Consider the following 21,394-nt stretch of genomic DNA (forward strand, 5'->3'; position numbering starts at 1 on the left):
TCACAATAGGGGCGTTTATTCCATGAACAGCCCAACTGATTAATAGTGATTTGAAGAAGTCAATTTTTTTTTAAATCATAAGGATTTTGCAGTAAGGTTGAATTCCATTATTCTGTTCATGTTTGTTTGAAGCTGTTTGGTCAGTTCTTCTCTTTCATGCGTTTCCTCTGTTACTTTTTCATTTTTTGATTTTATTTTTCCTGTACTCTTAAAGTTTATTAGAACTTGTAAAGCATATCCAATGGAGAGACCTGTTCAGATAGTTGTTTAGCACGCAGTTGTTTAAACCAAACTATTGGATGCCAATCAGATTGAAATTAAAGGATGGAATAATTTATGTTGGAAGCACAGACTGGTCATAGTTAACTGAGTATTTTGACCGGCTATAGCGGATGTTTTTGCAAATGGGGGAAAATATTTTTAAAACTTTATTACTAAGTGAGGTTAATGTCCCAGCAGTAATCTGGATCCCTCCACCTTTAAAACATGGCCATAATATAAATTCCACTTTAAAAGAAGGAATATTGGTATTGAAATTTTAAGTAAATCTCATCTGCTTTTCCAACCTCAGCCAGCCACTTAACATAGTGAATAAGCCAAAAAATGTTTTTTGAGAAACAATTTTTGTCAGGTTATTGTGTAGAATGAGGTATATTTACTTTAGCTCTTCATTAGAGCAAACGTGAAATGAATGCAAGATCTACACTAAACAGAACTTGTACAATTCTGGCCAATGTTGCCTCTATCATAAGGACTAAAGCTGAAGAAAAGTGAATATGGCCATTCACTAACTTCTGGTCATGGTCATGTTGCCAGGCAATAATTGTTTGAGTTCTACTTTTGTAGACCCTTCATATTGTTTATGGGGCTCAGTTGGCTGGTTGGCCAGTTTGATGCAGACTGGTGCCAATGGCATGGATTCAGTTCCCATACCAGCTGAAGTTACCATGAAGCACTCCCCTTCTCAACTTCTCCCCTTGTTCATGCGCGGTGACCCTCGGGTTAAGCCACCACATCTCGTGCGAGTGCAGCCCTATGGTCTGGTAAGACTATGGTGACATTATGTTTATATGGATTTAACTGTGACAATACAACAAGTAAAAATTAATAAAGTAGGAAATACAGCTTAAAAGCATTGAAAAATTAGTAACTCAAAACTGCAGATTTAATGAAAACAAACTTTGCTGAATGACATTACATGTAAATCAACAAATTAAATTGGTTAAAATTCTTTTAATTAATTTTGTTCTGAGTAACTGAGATTCCTATTGTTCAAAGTAAGGTTTTAAAACAAAAATACATTTCATGTCATTATAATTATTCATGGTAATGAATTTTATGGTAATAACCTTCTTTATTATGAGGTTCAGCTTCCCTGAATATTTTTCTCCAGCATAACTGGAGAGTTTTCAGCAACCCCATTACATTTTCAACAAACAATAGTTTGACAAGTATTGAAGCATACATGAATAAGTAACTTCTGAGCTACGTAAGTGTATTGTCCCTAATGCTGCGAACATTTTAAATGTATTCACATTTCCCAAAAAGATCTTTAAACAAACTGGAGATTAAATTTCAAGTAAGCATTCCTGTAAAATATTTGTTAGCTGATTTTCTGCAAGAACTCAATGAAAACCTCACGACTCAGTGCCTGTTCTTAAACATAAGTGGTTGATTTTGTTTGAAAGCAAATTCCAGGTTGTTTATCAAGCACGCATTTCTTTCCATGCGGATGGTGTAGATTCTTTTCTGAATTATGCAAGTCTAGTTAGAAAATAATTTTGAATTACTAGGTTCCTCCAGATTGACTGCTCTCTCTCAAACTCTCACAGCAAGCTCTCTCTCAAACTTTCTATGTGGTAGAGTCTGTTAGCAAAAACATGAATCGTACACTGACTGCAAAAATGGAGAACTGGCTGAAGGCAGGAAACAATGGGAGAGCTTCCACCTGAAAGATCATGTACAGATCTGAGCATTTGAGACCAAGAGAAATAGAAACAAGATTAGGCCGTACAGCTGCTCATGCCTGCTCTGCAGTTCAATAGGATCATAGCTATTCAACATTCCAATTTTTATTTTTCCTAACTTATTATTACTTTTCCCCATAACCTTTTGATTTCCCTTGAAACAGCCTTTGTGGTCTGAAAAAATCTCTCGAGAATTCAGTCTGCCTCAGATAGGAACTTTTAATGATGTCAGCCAGACTGATTAACTTAAAAGCAATTTGTCTACTGTGCAAGAATATAAAATAAAATTTTGTTTTGGTTTGAACTTGATCTCAAAGCCTTCTGCTCACCATGTAGAATTTTCTAATGCACCTCTTTGGAGATGGAGATGAATACCTCTTGAGCAGGTGGATCTTGAATCTGGGTGTCCTGATTCTGGTAGGGACAATACCAGTGTACCACAAATATTACACCACTGTATATACTTGTTCAATTTCTCCACAGCTGGACTAGCATAACACTAGATGAGACACAGATGGATTTCAATTATTGATTTATTCCTCTGTAGTTAAAATGCATAAAATAGTGAGTATCACTTGAGGCAATCACTGCAACATCCGTTCATGTGCAATTGCAAAAGGTTAAAGATTCAAAAATACTAGACTACACTTTGCCTACATCAGTTTAAAAGCTTAGTCTCTCTGTGACCGAGTGCCATTGACATTAACAGAAGGCTGTATAGAGAATAAATTAGAGTATTGGTGTCATTGTTCAGATTTTTGCAAGCCTGTTTTTTGAACCCTCACTCCCTTATGCACATTCCACGATGTATGCTCAGTGCTCAGCCTCTAATGCTGTCTGCTCCCAGATCTTTGGATCTGTCAGTACTCTGAGAATTGATGGCAATGTTTAGTAATAATTTAGTAAAAATCAAAAATACTAGAAGTACTCTAGACTAGCAGCGTTTGTGCAGAGAGAAACTGTTAGCATTTCAGATCATTGACTCTTTGTTAGACTAGGTCATTGACCTGAAAAGTTAACTCTCTTGCCACAGGCATGCTTAGATCTGCTGCACATTTGTAGCATTTTCTGTTTTGCTTTTCAGTTTTCCAGCATCTGCAGTATTTTCTTGAATTAATGAGTTCACATCCAGGAGTATACAACTTTTGTCCTCGTAAAACTTTCTGACTGTGAACAAGTTAAAAGGGAGTGCGTGTACTTAAAATGGTGTATTTCTCGTTGCCTCTATCCTCCCTGGTACAGTACAAAAGGTTATATATAATCTTTTCTTTCTCACGTGATCTATCAATATTCATTCTCTTTTTAGGTGCTGTATATCTTTCAGGGCAGTTGTTCTGTCAGATCCTCAGAAACATGTTTGAAGTTCCAGTATTGGAATGTGCAATATTTAAGCATAAAACTTGGACGCTACTATAATATGAAACCCACCATGTGGCTTTAGGTCTTCCCTTACAGAAGTTTTTAACATAAAAGCAAAAGGCTTCTTGACTGAACATTACAAAATTGGAAATGATGAAATTGGAATTTGGTCATAACAGAGCACCAAAATGCCTTCCTGTCTTGGCAGAATTTCAATGTTTGCTTGCTGTTGCTGTTGTAACTATTTGTTTGAAACATAAAAACATAGAAAATAGGAGCAAAATTAGGTCATTTGAACCAACTTCACTGTTCGATATGATTGTGGTTGCTCATCCATCTCAGTATTCTGTTCCTGCTTTCTGCGTGCCTTTTAATCCCTAAGATCTATATATAACTTGAAAGCATTTAATGTTTTGGCCTAACCACATTCTGTGACAGAGAATGCTGCAACCTGAGCGGTCCCTGGGTGAATAAATTTTGAAATGACCTACCCATAACCAACAAGTTAATGTAACATTAATAATGGAGAAATGTTTTTGAAAACAGTTATTTGAGAGAGAATTAAATAATCGCTTCGAAAAAGATGTGTTGAATAGGAAGAATCAGCATGGATTTCTAAAGGGCAAAACATGTTTAACTAACTTGAAGTATTTTGAAGAAGTAATAGAAAGAGTTGATTCAGGTGAAGCTTTTGCTGTACACTTCCAAAAAGGTATTTTAAGCAGTGTCTCTCAAAAAATTTGAGGAAAGTAGTTGAACATAGTATAAAAGGGACAGCAGCAACATGGTTACAAAATTGGCTGATTGGATAAAAAACAGAGAGTAAGGGTCAATAGATATTTTTCGAGCTAGAGGAAGGTTTGTAGTGGAGATCCCAAGGGGGTTGGTTTTGGATCCCTTGCTTTTCTGAATATATATATTGACTGGATCTTGGTGTACAGAGGGCAATTTCTAAATTTGCAGATGCCACCAAATTTGTGTGGAGGACAGTGTGGATCTCCAAAGGGAAATTGACAAATTGGTGGAGTACGCATGTAGGTGGCATATAAATGCACATTCAACACAGAGACATTTGAGGTAATGCACTTCGATCAGAAAAACAATAAGACAACATTAAATAGGGAGTATACTTATAAAGAGGGTGCTGGCATGGAGATAACTGGTGTCTCTGTGTATAGATCATCAAAGGTGGCAGGGCAGGTGGAAAGAGCAGTAAGTAAAGCATACAATCCTCTCTGCTTTGTTAAGTGAGCCATAGTGTACACTAGCAAGGAAGTGATGTTGAATTTGTACAAGACACTTGTTAGACCTCAGCTGGAGTATTGTGTTCAGTTGTGGATGTCTCCTGCACCTGCATTCTTACTTTCAGCAAGGTGCATAAAGGCAGCTAAATCTCGTTGTACCTTCCCTTTCCCAATCTGTCACCATTCAGATAATCTGCCTTCACGTTTTTGCTACCAAAGTGGAAAACCTCATGTTCGTTCTTAGTATATTTCATCTGCCATGCATTTGCCCATTCACTTATCCAAATATTACTGAATCATCTCTGCGTCCTTCTCACAGCTAACTCTTCTACCCAGCTTTGTATCATCTGCAAAATTGGAGATAGTACATTTAGTTCCTTAATCTAAATCATTAATTTATATTATGAATAGCTGGGGTCCAAGCACTGATCCCTGCAGAACCACACTAGTCACTGCCTGTCACTTTGAAAAAGACCTGTTCGTTCCTATCTTTGTTTCTTGTCTGCCAACGAGTTCTTGAACCATGTCAGTACACCACCCCACTCACATGTGCTTTAATGCCATATGCTAATATCTTATTCAGAAACATATCAAACACCTTATGGAAGTCCAAGTATGCCACATTCATTGGCTTCTCCTTATCAACTCTATTAGTTACATTTTTGAAAAATTACAGTAGATTTGTCAAGCATGATTTTCCCTTCATAAATCCATGCTGACATTGCCTGACCCTGTCGATGTTTTGCAAGTTCCTTGCTGTTAAATCTTTCATAATGAACTGTAGAATTTCCCACTACCATGTTAGACGAACTGGTCTGTTATTCCCTGTTTTCTCTCTATTAATGGGATTACATTATTAACCCTCTGACCCTCAGGAACTGTTCCCGAATCTATAGAACCTTAAAAACTAACAGCACGTAGAGGGGCAGCATGGTGGCTCAGTGGTTAGCACTGCTGCCTCACAGTACCAGGAACCCAGATTTGATTCCAACCTCGGGCCATAGTCTCTACAGAGTTTGCATGTTCTCCCTGTGTCTGTGTGAGTTTTCTCCGGGTGCTTCAGTTTCCTCCCACAGTCCAAAGATGCGCAGGTTAGGTGGATTAACATATTAACATGTGGGGCTGGGGCTAGGTGGAATGTGCTTTAGAGGGTCACTGCGGACTCGATGGGCTGAGTGGCCACTTTCCATTCTGTATGGATTCTATGATTCTGAGATGGACAATGCATCAACTATTTCTAGGACCATTTCCTTAAGTACTCTGGGATGTAGATTATCAGACTCTGAGAATTTATCAGCCTTTAATCTCATCAATTTCCCTAATACTATTTCCTTCAGTTCCTCCCTCTCATTAGACTCTGTTCCCTGACATTTTTGAGAGATTATTTGTGTACTCCCTTTGTGAAAACAGAAACGCTGTATTGGATTGGCATCTGTCTGTTCCGTATTATAACTTCCTGTTTCAGACCTTTGTCTTCAGCAGTCTTTTTCACTTCACAGACCCAGTGAAGCTTTTTCAATCAATTTGTACACTCCCTACAAGCTGTTTGAAATTGCATCTGTAAATGTTTGGTGCAGATTTATCTGATGAATCCAATGTCTGATGAGGATAAGCACAATGCTGTCGAGGCTTAAGATTGAACTAATTTGCTTTCATAACTGGTTTGTCCAGCTGGATTTTACATATCAGGGTTCAATAAAGTAAACTTGCCACAAATTCTTTTCAGGAAAAACATACACTCATGGCATGACTGTGTTCCTGGCTGAGCCAGCATTTATTGCCTGTCCTTTATTGTCTTTGAGAAAGTGGTGGTGAGCTGCCTAATCTAGTTGAATAGTTGAGGAACACTAACAATGGAATCTTAAATTTTATTATGTTTCATGAGGTTTTAGCAAACAAATAGAATCTAGATCAATAAATCGGACAACCCAAGGACTAGTATTTGCACAGTAATATTTAACTTGTTTAGTGCTTAGTGAATATTTTAGTGTTTTGAGCATGATGTTTTGCATCCTATGGATTTGAGTGGTTTAGTATGATGTTTTTCAAGGATTGATTGAAACAACGTTTGATCAGCACAAGACACCTGAAGCAAATTTTCTCTGTTTACAGGCACAATATCTCTCTTCTAATCTCTAAGTTGAATTCTGTGTTCAGTCACTTGCTTTGATTGCAATCTGGTGTTGATCAGCTCAATGGAGCAAGTCTTGCTTGGTTGCACTCTTGCCTAGCTTGTAGCCAGAGAAACCAGCAATGGTTTCTTTTTCTTCAGCATGTCATCTCATGGAATCTTCATAGGTCGCAACAGGATGTCATGTCTGCGTATGTACTCACTGTAGCCAAGTCTGCTTTCAGACCACTTGTCAATTTCCTCCAGCAGACAGTTTTGGCTCTTACTGCAAATTCTGTTCTTGTCGGTCCCTTTCCATGCCACTATCTTAGGTTGAGTGTACGTGTTAGTCTCAGCATCCTAAGCTATGTTTCTGACCCAATATACATTTGTCCCAAAGTAAAGGCTGCCAACTTCTATTTCTACTTTATTCCCTGATTCCTTAACTGTCTTTTCCCATTGCGGATGAAACACTGCTCCGTGTCTATCACCACCCAATTCAAAATGTTCCCAGCTCATTCTCCAAAAAACATTACTTATCTAGAAGTTGTATCTAGACCTGTTTATTTGATACTCATCATGGATGAGTTAGATCAAAGGGTGCTGTTTCTGTGCTGTACATCTCTGTGACTCTATGTTGCTGATTTGTGTTGACTTGATGACCTGTAATGGCTGCAATTTGTTATCCTTGCTTTGTAGTCTCCTACCTCTCTATTTCTAACCCCCATTTATACTGCAAGTGTTGTTCAATCATCCTACAGAACTTTCCTTTCTCAGATCTGGCCTCACCTTTCCACCATCCTCCACCTTGCAACACCTTTGCTGACCATGCTTTTGTGCCTTGATCCAGTGGTCGATAATTTCATCTCTGAACCTCTCATTTTCTTATCACAATTTTTCTTAAGCCTTCCTCTGACCAAACTTTCAAATTCCTACAGTCTTCTGTATTGGCATTTCTCCCAACACCTCTGAAACATTGTCCACATTAAAAATGCAATTTAAGTATGTTTATTTGCAGAATTAGCAATTCTCTAATTGAACTTTCTTTGACTCATTAGGCTTGATTTTATTGGTGGCTTTAAATAACTGTCAAAGCCTATAGAATCTAAAATCACAAATGTAAGACCTGGAATGATGTACTGTAAATAATAAATATTAAAGCAAAATATCACATCACTATACATTGAATTATAGATGCGTGTATTGGTATTAAAACAATTTTCAATGTTTTGAGCCATGTATTGGGTCTCCACACTGCATGGCTGTTTAACCTCAATAGCACACTGAAAGCTAAAATCTCATTCTTTTTGCTTTCTATTTTACACGTAGCTAATTGCTTCTTCTGCTTTGTCCATCTCATTTTCAGCAAGTAATAATGTGTCCAGCATTACTGATGTTGTTTGAACAGGGGCGGATCGTAGTCGCAGAGGACTAGTATACATTGGGTTATGTCCATTTTTTGTGTTGTGTCTCATGAATAATTTGGAGTTTTCATTGATTGATGTTCGAAATGATATCCGGCTGGAATATTTTCTGAGTATTTTAATATCCTTTTTTCTTACATATTTGCATGTAATGTAGCAGCTAAATGCCTCACGAAATATCTTGTTGAAAAGAGTGTAGACGAATGGGTTGACTCCCGAGGAGACATAACCCACCCAGACAAAAATGTCGATCAGTGTTCCAAGAAGTTCCTGATCACAGCTCTTGCAGAGGGCACAAGTGACATTAGTTACAAAAAATGGGCACCACATCACTAGAAATAAGAAGAATACAATTCCTAAAACTTTAGATGCTCGCTGCTCATTGCTGATACACTGCATGGACTTTTTCCCCAAGGTGGAGAGCCTTCTGATGGGTATGTTCTCGAGTGTGCAGGGAAATGTCTTGTCCTTCTGTGAACCATTGAGCATTGCCACCTTTTCAGGAAACTTGGTGGGTGTGAGATCTTGCTGAAAAATGGTTGAGACAGTAGTCCAGTTAAAATGATGGGATGTTTTGGCTTTGATCAAATGTGCCTTCTTTCTCAACACGTGAATCGTCAAAACGTTGATAACAATCATGATGGCAAGGGGAATGAAAAATGCAGCCATTGATCCAAAGATCATAAAATTTTTAAATGTGTCAATTTTGAGTGCGCAGGTTTTGTTCACTAGGGTGTTTGTTTCTTCCTGGAAGCTTTTGATGGGAATAGGAACAGCAATACCTGAATTGAAGAGAAAGTAAATTGAGGACAATACAATAATTACTTGTCAATTTGGTACTTTTATGTCAAAACTGGTAACATATTTAATTGAATCAGCTCTAAATTGAATTGACCCTGCTGGGAAGACGTTCTGCTCAACTTTATTCAGTTTGGGAGCTGATTGGCTATTTTGAAGCATTTATTTAAGAAATACTTAAGCTTCAAAGTTTAAAAATACTGTTATTGTGCGTTTAGATTCTTCTGAGACATCAATTTAGTGCTGTAGAAATTTAAGGCAACTTTTTAAGTGTCATGATTAGTCTGAGAAACGAGCACTTTCAAAGTTTATTATTTCATTTTTTCAACTTTTAATAAAATTGTAGTATAACTTTCAACTCCGACCAATTCTCTCAGTTCAGTATTAATACTCTGAACTGACTAAGATCATAAACATTATGGAATTCTATTATTTACAAAACCCTAAAAACCTTTGCTGGCAATCAACTCTGCTTGTTGCCAATCTTTCTTGGCTACCAAATTGCACAAAAATGAATATATATTAGTGAATCGTATCATTAAAAATCGATTTTTATCCCAACTGTGGTTGACAAATAATCTTTTTAATAATTATGTTCAGTGTTGGTATGTTAATAGTTTAGTATATATTGGAAGAATCAAATTAAAAGGTTTTCAAAGTGTTATACTTACCAATTGAGATGAACCATACTACTGTGATTTTAATGAGAACCTTTGCCCTGGAATTGAAGCGACTGTGCTGAATAGGCTTTTTAATAGCAATATAACGGTCGAGTGAGATGGCACACAAATGCATAATTGACGCTGTGGATAAAAGAACATCCAGGAAGATCCAGATAGGACATATTGCAGAGGGTAAAGGCCACTCAGAATCTGAAATTAAGATAGATCATAGTCAGAATAATGTTAAAGATTATTTAAAAGTCGGCAAGCTAAGTTTTGACATTTTTGTTATAGCATTATCTTTTGGTCTGAATTACATTCATTTCAAGGTCACCATATTTCTATTCCAGTATTTCGTTCTATCTTCATTCCGCAATAATCAGAACAGGTTTAACAGCCGTATATTAAAGTTTGTCTCAAATTGCATTTCGTTTAAACATAATATACTGTGTAGCTTATTTATCATTTCTATAAAGCCTGTTCCTGTTTGATTTGCATTTAACCTTCACTTGAATTAATCGATTAATGGTAATCAACTTTAAAAGGAGCAGAGACAGGGTTGATTCAGCTAGAAATCTTGTTTTCTTTTCCTCAGCGATATTCTATTTATCACATTTAAAATTCAAATAGATGAGAGTTCCAGTATTTGAAATTAGCTTTGATTTAACCTCCACTGACTGACGGATCAAGAAATGAATACACTGTAGTTTAAAAGGCAAAGATTTATTTTCGACATTTACATTTGAATTGTTTTTGCATATTTGTGTTTGAAATGTTTTTCAAGTAAATTTTCAATATCTTTATTGTAATTTTTTTCTTTGACTGATACCTGAAGTAATAAAGGTAAGTTTCTACTGGTTCCTTGACATCAGAATACTCTGAAAACTGCTCTGATCATGAGCCTGCTTTTTTTTTTTTGAATCTCTGTTAACTTTCAGGAGTATGGTGCATTCTCTATCTAGTTTCGTTTTACTCAATAAGGTTCATATTTGAGTTGAGGAGATGTGAGAGTTAGGTATGAATCTAATCTGGACCATGAGGTTTACTGTATATAGATCATTTGATCCTCGGGCCTGCTGTGCTATTTAGTACTATCACAGCTACTCCATTTGTGATCTTAACTCCCCATTCTTGCCTGCCCCTCATAGTCCTTATCAAACATATGTCTAATTCAGCCTCCAATGTATTCAGTGACCCAGCCTCTACAGCTTCGAAGAGAATTCTAAAACCTAACGATGCTCTAAGAAAAAAAATTCTTTTCATTTTCTCCTTGAATGGGAGATCTTCTTTCAAAGTTTGCTTTGATCCCATCGTGTTCAGCCAGTGATCAAGCTGTAGTCCCATTTTCCGGCACATGGCCTTGTATGCTGTGGTGTCTCAAGCGATCATCTAAACTTGTCTTAACTCTTGTGATGGACCCTGCTTTGACCACTTTTCAGGCAGAGAATCATCCACTGGATGAAAGTATTCTTCCTTAAATCCCCTTGAAATCTCTTGTCCTTACCTTAAATCTGTGACCCCTGGTTGTTGAATCTTATTAAGGGGACTGTTTCTTCCTATCTTCCTAATGTTTGCCTCATAATTTTATACATCCTTAGTCAGATTCCCCCCTCAGATTTGTCTACTCGAAGGAAAAAAACCAACAATCTCGTTCTCGTTACAACTGAAATACCTCAGCCAGTGCAACATCCGTATGAATCTCCTTTGCACGTTCCTGTAGTGTAATCACATACTTCCTATGTGACGACCAGAAATGCAAACCGAACTCCAGCTATAACTTAACTAATATCATACAGTTCCATAATAACCTACCTTGTATTCAATGCCTTGACCAATAAAGACAATACCTTCTCAACTATTTTCATTTATTGTTGCCTTCAAGGATCCATGGGGTGTTGCCACTGTATACCATACCATACCATATTCTCTTCCATACCATAATATTCTCTTCCTCTTGCAATAAAAGCCAACATTCCATTTGCATTCTCAATCACTTGCTGTAATTGTTTACTACCTTTTTGTGATTCACAGGATTCTCAGATCCTTCTGTACAACAGATGTTTGTGGTCATTCTCCATTTAAATATATTCTGCTTTCCTGCTGCTCTTGCCAAAGTCGACAAGGTTTACATTATATCCCACGTGCCACGTACCCACTCACTTAACCTATTTTTTAAAACTATTCGTCCATGGGATGTGGACATTCACTGGCAAGGCCAGTATTTATTCCCTGTCCTTACTTTTATCCAGAGGGCAGTTAAGAGTCAACCATGTTCATACATAGGCCAAACCAGGTATGGAAGGCAGATTACCCTCCCTAAAGGGCATTTCCTGCTATTATTTCCTGAACAATGAATTTTCAGAACAATGTCCTATCACAGCTGTTACGTTAACTGCATGTAGATGAATTTTAACAATTTACAGTGGTTACATGGTAATCATTAGGCAGCTTTTTATTGAATTTAAATTTCACCATCTGCCATGGTTGGCTACAAATACTGTCCCCAGAATTTTAGCTTGGGTTTTTGGATTACCAGACCAGTGACATTACCACTATGCCACTGCCTTCCCTCATATCTCTCTACAAACTCTGCCCTCTTGACAACTTGTATTTTTGTATCATTAGCAAATGTAGCTATCATACATTCAGTTTGACCCTTATTCATCCAATAGATTTAGCATGTCCCTTCTGTTACTTTCTCACACATGCATATTTAGCTTTCCTTTGAATACCTCTATGCTATTTATGTAAATTACTCTTTATGGTGTCAAAGCCCGTAGTCTTGTCTTGTCTTTGCATATTGAAATTTCTTCTAAATTTACCATTGCATTTATTCATGACTTTCGTAGAGAGTTATAGAAACTAGGAGCTGGACGAAGCCATTTGACCTTTGAGCAAGCTCTGTCATTCAATTTGTCATGACTGATTCACTATCTCATTGTCATAATTCCCACTTGCTTCCCATATCTCTTGACACCTTTAAAATCAAAATTACCTGTCTCTTTATTGAATATATTTAGCGAGTTGGCCTCCTCAGCCTTCTGTGATACAGAGTTCCATAGGTTCACTAGGCTTTGAGTGGGGAAAATAAATTTTCATCTTTGTCCTAAATCCTGAGACTCTGTTCCCTGGTTCTGTACTCCCCAACCAGGGAGTTCCTCTAACCGTGTTAGAATTTGATATGTTTAAGTCACACCCTCTCTCATCCTTCTAAACTCTAGTGAATACACACCCAACTCTAATGAAAACAGGCCCAGGTATAATCTCAAGATTTGGACTGTTGCAAATGAAAATATTTTGTCTGCTGTCAAAACCCTTTGCTTCAAGATCACCAATCCTCCTGTCTTGGCATTCTGTTTTCACAGTATTAGGCCTCGTCTCTCTCATTTTCTGACCTAAATTTCCATGTATGTTCTCTCAACCAGGTTTTCTGGTTAAGTTTAATTTATTGTCAAATACACTATTGGATGAGCAGTACCTGATTTGTGGGTTGTGACTGAATTTTTTTAAATGTAGAAAAAATGTAATATAATTGAGCTATAAATTCAGGTTAAATTATTATAAAAGTAAGGATAATTATTGCAAAATGATAAATGAAATTAAATACAAAAATAAGGATAATGTGATTCATGTCTGCTTAACTCAGTAGAAAATATTCTGCCATTCTGCAGAATGTTATAATCCCAGTTACAAGAATACTGGACTATCTGTTATGATTTAGCTCAGTTGACCATAATCTATGAATAATATCGTGTGAAAGAACCAAGGGTAAGAAAATAAGTGACTGGATTCCAAAGTTGAATTCTTTGACCATTATCTTAGACTAAACTAGACTCTTTTAGCCTCAGTGTTTTATTTGACCCTGAACTGTTTTTGATTTCATATGTTTTTATTACATCCAGATTCAACGATTCCAGCTAACATTAAGATAACCTTCCATTTTTTCTAATCCTGTTCTCTTTGGGTGCTTGCATACTAATGCTTGCCAAATCTATATTGACGTTCACTTCATTGTAAAATGTATTCAGTACTATTAAAACAAATGCGCCATCTTTGAAAAAAGGTATGAGGTTTTAAGCATTCACGATCGATAGCCTGTGGAATTCATTGTCACAGAGTGCAGTGGACGCCACGATGTTATATGTCTTCAAGGCAGAGATTGATAAATTCTTGATTTCGAAGGAATTAAGCGCTATGGGGAATGTGCGGGTAAGTGGCATTGAAATGCCCATCAGCCATGATTGAATGGCACAGTGGACTAGATGGGCCAAATGGCCTTACTTCCACTCCTATGTATTATGATCTTATGGGCTTATAGAATCTCTGCCAGAGACAGGCGATGTACTTAAAATGGTTTGTGCACTACAACACTTCTACAAAGCAAGTCAGCAGTAAACACTCTCAAAAGGGTGCTGACAACATGTTAACTGAAGTTTGACTCCACACTGTGCTAAAGCCCACTTGCAAAACACAAATTAAGTGAACCATATTGATCAAAATTGATGCATTTGAATTACCTGAAATTGCACAATTCTGCTTTCACTAGAAGCCATAAAGCACTGCCCTTAGTTTGCAGACCTGAAATGTTCTGTGAAAACTGCCAGCTATGAGCTAAACAAAATCAAATTCTTTGATTAGCATCTCTATGTCACTAGGTTCCCCAAGGAAATTTCAAGAACAGTCCGGCCACTGTCCTTCCAAAGGCTGGCCTGACTTTCTCGTCACTTCGCAGTTCAGAAAATGAAATAGATGGTGCCATGATCTTTTCTCATCCAGCAATTCCAATTTTCCTACATCTGCATGAACCTGTGAATGCTGCAAATCTCGGAAAATTTGCTGGACATATTCAACAAGTCTAACAGCATCTGTGGAGAAAGAAAACCAGAACCAATTCTGCTTTTAATTCTGTTTGGATATCGATCTGTGACACTCTTGTTTCTCCATTCTTCATCCTGCACTCCATGGCCCTCATCCATCCCCTTTTGTCAAACCATGAATGGTTATCCAAATTTGCTGCATTCTCCAACACTGGACTCTAAATAGCACTATTTTTGACTCTGTCAACCTCATGTGCTTCATTGGATTATAATCTCACTAAAGAGTAGTCTTGTAAAGACTGGTCACTTCACCATATTTGCCATTATCCATTGAGTAATTAACAGCATTAATTAGCTATTTTCCTTATTTCTCTTCCTCTTTAAATTCAATTTCCATTATTAAATTGTTTTTTTTTTTTAAAGTCATTTGGAGTTAACTTCTCAGTGGCTTCCAATGTGATATTCATTTTTGTATGTCTTCTGCTCATTTGTGAGATTGTATGCACTCTTGGCAGCAGAATCCCTAAGTTGATTGTAACAGACACAAATAGAAAATCGGACTGTATGATATCAATTTCTCCTTTCTTTTTAAAAAAAACTTGATTAAAATAATGTTTATAGAGTCTTATTTCAAGTTTCTTTTGTTTTGATATTCTGAGGAGTCTGTTCAACCCTTTCACACTGCAGCTGTTTTTCATCACATGCTTGCAGAACTTCTTTCTTATTTCCAAACATAGGTTTAAAGTTAACTTAAAAAACAGAAATGTTGATGTACAAAAGCAATGTCACAATTTTCAAAGATTGTTTTTTATGCATGAATAGAGGCAGGGTGCTTGCAGAGTGGAATTAAAAGCTAGTCTAATAGCCTTATATCAGTGTTGTAAAAGTACTGTTGGTTTGCTAATGTCCTTTAGGGAAGTAAGCCTGCCATCCTTACCAGGTCTGCTCCAACTCTGACTCAAGACCTGCATCAATGTGGTTGACTCTTAATGCCCTCGGGGCATTAGGAATAAATAAATTTTGGTGTAGCTGATACCTCTATCCCTTGAATTAAAAATAAAGGGATGGCTGTTGCCAAGATATTTGAATTGTAGGCCAAAGATGAGATTGTTGAGGGGGAAAAAAACAGTTCAATGCTAAGCTCTGATGCAATGAAGTGGACTTAGTTATGGGCTTGTTGGTGGAGTGCAGTGGGGTGGGGTGGAGAGGAGGAATGTACACCGCTAAGGTGAGGGTGCAATTTATATAGATTGAGATGATTACAAGGAACTGGTCAGAGATTACTTTTAGTGATGGTAGGGATAGACATACCAAAGCCACATCAGATGGCAAACCCAATAGAATGGCCATGAATAATATAGGAAAGTTTGGGGAGGAATGGAATGTGGTAGATTCAGGAGAGGAAAATGATAGGCTTGCAGATCTAATTGCCTTTAACAGTCTCTGGAGTCCCAACTATTTATAGCCAATGTACCACTTCAGGAGCATAGTGAAGTTGTTATGAAAGAACATGGCAGCTGATTGTGCACAGCAAGTTTTCACAAACAGCAGTGTAATAACGATTAGGCAATCTGTTTCTGTGTTGAAAAATGTTGTGCTGGTTTTTCTAGCACCACATTTTTCAACTCTGGTCTCCAGCATCTGCAGTCCTCACTTTCTCCCAATCTGTTTCTGTGGTGTTGACTGAGAAATAAATAACCCCTCAGGATGCTCTAAATTCCTCCCTTGTTCACATTAGTGCCATGAAATCCTTTACATACATCTGAGAGGGTAGAGAGGGCTTCTGTTTAGCATTATATCCAATAGACAACAACCCTAGTGCAGCAGTCCTTTAGTGCAACCAAGAGTGCAGAAGAAATTTACATGGATATTGCCTGGACTCAATGGTCTGAGTTATAGGGAGAGGTTGAATAAGCTACGATTTATATCTTTAGAGGGTAGAAGACTCGGGGTTGTTATAGAGGTGTAGAAATTCATGAGAGGCATGGATAGAGTGAATGCCCTCAGTCTTTTTGGGGAATCGAAGATTCGAGGGCATCAGTTTAAGATTAGAGTGGAAAGAATAAAAGACAACCTGAGGGGCAACCTTTTTTACACAGAGGCTGGCATACGGAATGAGTTGCCAGCGGAAGTGGTTGAGGCAAGTACATTAGCAATATTTAATTGGCATTTGGAAAATACATGAATAAGAAAGGATTAGAAGGATATTGGCCAAGTGCAGGGAAGTGGGGTTAGCATGGACTGACACCTTAGCCGACATGGACCAGTTTGGGCCAAAGGGCCTGTCTCTATGCTGTTGGACTCTATGACTACTTTATTGCATGCAAGTCCTAATAAATAAAAGATGTATAAATCATTTGTTAAAGCTTTGAGCTATAAAATTCTGCAGTGTTGTCTTAAAAGTATTTTGGCCAAATAGCTGTTGAATCTAGGAAAAAAATAATTACTCATGGATAAGCAAACGTTGTTCTATAGCTGAAGTCACTTTGCACACACCCTTGGCTCTGAGGTGTTTTCTGGATCAATTATGGCTGGCGAATATCACTTCTCTGGAGACAGTGATGTACAGTTTGAACGGAATAGTTTAGGTTAGATGGGCTTCAGATTGATTTCACAGGGCAGCCCAACATGGAGGGCCGAAGAGCCTGTACTACACTATAATATTCTATGTTCTATAAGTGATGTCTGAGCGTTGCTGAATATGAACATGAGCTGCTTCAATATCTGAGGAATCATCAGTGGTAATGAACATCATGTAATTATCAGCAAGTATCCCCACTTCAGACCTCTTGATGGGATAAAGATTATTGTTAAAGCAGTGGGAGAAGGTTGGACCAAAGACACCACTTGATAAACTCCTGTAGTGATGTGCTGGGATTGACCTTGAAGAATCATAAACTATATTTTGTGCTTGGTTTGAATCCAACGAGCAGTTTTCCCTCTGATTCCCATTGATTCCATTGGAGATTCATGATACCATGCTTGGTCAAATGGTGTCTTAAACTCAAGGGCACTGACTCACCTCACCTCTGGAGTTAAGCTGCTTTGTCCATACTTTGACCAAGGCTATAATGAAGTCAAGAGCTGGTGATCCAGGTGGCACCCAAACCAAAAGTCAATACGCAGGTTATTGCTGAATAAATTGCACTTTATCAAATGCATTTTTAAAGTCCAAGTACAGAGCACCAACTGTGCCACCTTTATCAAAGAACTTCATAAATTTAAGGCACAACTTACCTGAAAGGAATCCACATTGGTTATCATTTTGTAAACTAGTTGTTGCTGCTAATGTTTTTGATTTTTTTTTCTCCATCACTGACATTTGGCTGACTGTTTTGTAGTTATTGTGATTATCCTCCTCTTTTGAATAAGAGAATAACATCTGCAGCCTCCTATCCTTTCTCAATATTCTCCCAATCCAAGGAGAATTCACATTCTGACGAGAGCTTCTGCTGTTTTCATCAGTAATTCCATCAGCAATCTAAGATGCATCCCACCCAGACTGCTGATTTTGCAACTTTCCATGCCACCAACTTTTTATGTACCTCTTGCTTTTTTTTTTACCTCCTCTCGAAATAGCAAGCGAACGGTGTCAAGATTGCAGTGGATTTGAGCTGATGATATGTTTCTTTACCATTTTGTATATTCATTTTTTTTTTAAGGTTCATAATCCAAAAACAAGTTCCAATATTATTCTTTCTTAATTTTCTGGTACTTCAAAATAGCAAAACTCGATCTTTCGAATAAAATATCCTTTTACCGAGACATACTTTGTGTTTTTTGAGCATCTTTAACTTCAATTGATTTGGATAGACTGGTTGCATAACTTTTTTGAAAGTATTTTAGATGATGGTGAAAGCTCAATTAATATCTATTGTAACTTGACATGTTGCACAATTCTATAACATTCTTAATCCTAACTCTACCTAATTCTTAGTTTATGACCAATGCTGTTTTAAAATCTTTTCACATCTAGTTTTTTGAATTGGTTTTATTTTTAATTACATTACTGTAGTTTGTTTTAGGACAGTACTAACACTGTCAGATTTAAATTTAAAAGCAAATATGTATGCACATTTTAGTCAGAGTTTTGGATATAAGTTGTGTGAAAAATACACTGCAGTGTTGCTCGTGAAAAGAAATTAAAATTGATTTAAATGTGTTGACCAGCTGCATGAGTCCTTATGTTATGCACAAGGAACTGTAGGATTATTGTTGCTAACAAAATCGAATTCAGCATTGATGGACTGATAATATCTTTATCTGTGCTCCACTTCAGCTCTGATATCAGTACAAAGGAAGCCAAGTTGGTATCAAAAAGTGGAATTCATTTAGAGCAATATTAAAATACCAAAGACAAAAACTTACACATGCAGATGTTTTAAAATTATAGTGTACGATTCTGTCTTAAATGGCCACAGAAGATCTGCATGGGTAATTTTAAAATTGCTTCACTATCAAATATTCTTGAGTCACTGACCAGATAACACGGACACTTCTGTTGACATTGAAGTTTCCATTTATGTTGCTCCATAACGGCATGGTCCACAATGATGCCTCTGTTGCTTTGATAGTGGAGATGAAATTCAAAAAGAGCAAGTGCTACCTCCTTTATTCTATGTTTGACACTGATGTGGTTGTTTCCAGGGATGGCACAGTTAGCACTGGATAATATTTAAAATGTTATTTTACGTATCTTCTTACAAAATGGTCTTTTTTTCAAAAGCATAAATTGCTTAGTCAGAGCAGTAGCATTTTTAGCATTTTATTTGATTAAAATTAAGTAATGAAAATACTGAAAATATTTAGGTGTCCTTGAATATTGCATTTCATTTTTTTGTATTTATTCATCATTAACTTCTATTTTACTTTATGAAGGTGTGTCAGCTTTGTAAAATTGAAATGTTAGATTGGCATACATAGCTTTGCATTAAATGATTTACAACCATTGGTTTTCACAAAAATTAACTAAATCCGAGTTTGTTTGTATATCAAGCATTAACATAGCAGAATAGCTGTTTTAAAGTTTGTTGTTGTTAGCACTAAATATACTGTCATGACTTTGTAGTCTTACAATCACTTTCTCCCACAACCCTTAGCAAAGAAATTGTATTTGAGGGAATGCTTTATCTACACAAGATTATAAAATTTTAATTTAGTAAGGAATAGTACCTTTTGAGGTATGTTGTCATGAATTGCTTTATTTATTAGCTGCCTCTTTCTGTCAACTGGTTATGTGTTTATAACAAAAACCTCAACAAAGGGAGATATTTGCAAATTAATTTATAAGCACAATAGAATTGTGAATTTCATTTTTCTGTTTTATCTTTTCTGATCTGTATATTATGCAGTGAACACAATCAACCACTTTTACAACTAAATGTTTTGGCATTTTTGAGGTATTTTGCTATAGTACTTAAATTTTAATATTTGATGTAAATTTATATGCAATAGCAGTTTATAATCTATAAATTCATATTTTGTCTAATTGACTTCTGTTCCGAGGAATTGCTAATAGATTAAACAAATGACATAATATTTATAGCTCAGGCCATTTGGCCAAACAGGTTACTATAATTTTTAATATTGTACACAAGCTTTCCCCACACTTCTGCATTTAATCTTATTGGTTTCTGCCTTCTGTTTGTTGAACATCTCCTAAATGTACCTCGTTATTTGTGTCAATTACTCATTGTGGTGTTAAGGTCAACATTCCAGCCACAGTTCAGTTTAAGAAGTTTCCCTGTTAGACCTACTAGTAACTATCTTATTTATAGCCCCTAATTTAGTTAATGAGCCTGCCATTCTGGATAATTTCACAAATTGTGTGTTGTTTTGAAGACATTGAAATAAAGCGCTACAATAAATTTAAGTATGGTACAATCTGATTTCTATTACAGAGACACTTTCTTATAAGTTTATGGATTAACACAAAATTTTCAAGATGATTGGAAATCAACAAAAATTGAGTACGTAGGTAATGTTACAATTTGGAACAAGATCCCTTGGAAAGAAATTATAAAATGTGTAGAATAATTTCCAACATACAAGAATCTTTGATGGGAAAGAAGTATGAATGATGTGCAGTATGTACAATTCCAAGAATAAATTATTAACTCTACACAGGCATTTTCACACAGTTGGAAATATGTTTCATTCCACTTTCCCTCAAGTTGAAAGTAACCCAAATTAAACACACAACTGCAATTATTTAGCATTAACAAAGATCAAGTTAGAGTATTATGCTATATGAATTACTTGTAATGCTTTACTGGATGTGAATTACTGCAATTCTATTAAAGAGAAAATTGAATAGACTTACTGAACAGTGTGTTTAGGAGAGCGATGGGCATCACCAGGAGTCCAACTAACATGTCTGCTACTGCAAGTGACATGAGAAAGTAGTTGGTGGCATTTTGGAGTTTCTTCTCAAGCGAAACTGCTAAAATAACAAGTATATTGCCTCCAATTGTGGGTATGATCACTAGTAAAATCAATAGTGCTGCCCAGCGAAGTCCATCCTTCGACTGATCACCTTCCAGAAAATTAGAACCAATAAGAAAACCGGTGAGCCTTGATTCCTCTGTAATTGTCAGATAGAAGGTTCCATTTCTTCCAGAATTGTTGAAGGACTGCATTGGAGTTGTCTGCATCCTGCTGATTGTAAACATGGTCACAGAATCCACAGTGTTCGATGTGCCATTGCTGTCTGAACCAGGCATCATGCTTTGAGTACTGGCAGTTGGCCCTCTGGTTGCTTTTGAAGAATCATGAGGAGAATGCAGCATGGTTTGAACAATCTGTTCACAGGATGTTTGTGCCAGACTAACATGTCTTTGCACTAGATTCTTTTAGAAGTTTTTCCCCTCAATTTGCTGATTCATGTTCTTTTGAGGGAATATTGCTTTTTCCATCTTTGCTCAAAATTTCCATGTTATTACTTTTTGTGCCTTTTCTTTATAATAAATGTTGCTTCACAAAAAGAAAGTACTTTTAACAAATTTGTCAAGAAC

At 36.7% G+C, this 21,394-nt stretch overlaps 2 protein-coding genes across 2 annotated transcripts in view; one reads left to right on the forward strand and one right to left on the reverse strand.

Moving 5' to 3' along the window:
* The window catches only part of psmd1 (proteasome 26S subunit, non-ATPase 1), a 101,528-nt gene that overhangs the window by 40,999 nt on the left and 39,135 nt on the right, over positions 1-21,394 (forward strand). The gene's annotated exons all lie outside the window — the stretch shown is intronic.
* Positions 7,943-21,106, reverse strand: htr2b (5-hydroxytryptamine (serotonin) receptor 2B, G protein-coupled). The gene is made up of 3 exons (XM_043702888.2): positions 20,704-21,106; positions 9,574-9,774; positions 7,943-8,886 (listed from the first exon to the last, which is right to left on the reverse strand). The coding sequence occupies exons 1-3, from the start codon at positions 21,104-21,106 to the stop codon at positions 8,000-8,002; spliced, it is 1,491 nt and encodes a 496-aa protein (XP_043558823.2). The 3' UTR covers positions 7,943-7,999.

Source organism: Chiloscyllium plagiosum, unplaced genomic scaffold (assembly GCF_037043375.1).
Source record: "Chiloscyllium plagiosum isolate Xiang-an unplaced genomic scaffold, Cpla_swu_hap1 HiC_scaffold_13, whole genome shotgun sequence".
NCBI lineage: Eukaryota > Metazoa > Chordata > Chondrichthyes > Orectolobiformes > Hemiscylliidae > Chiloscyllium > Chiloscyllium plagiosum.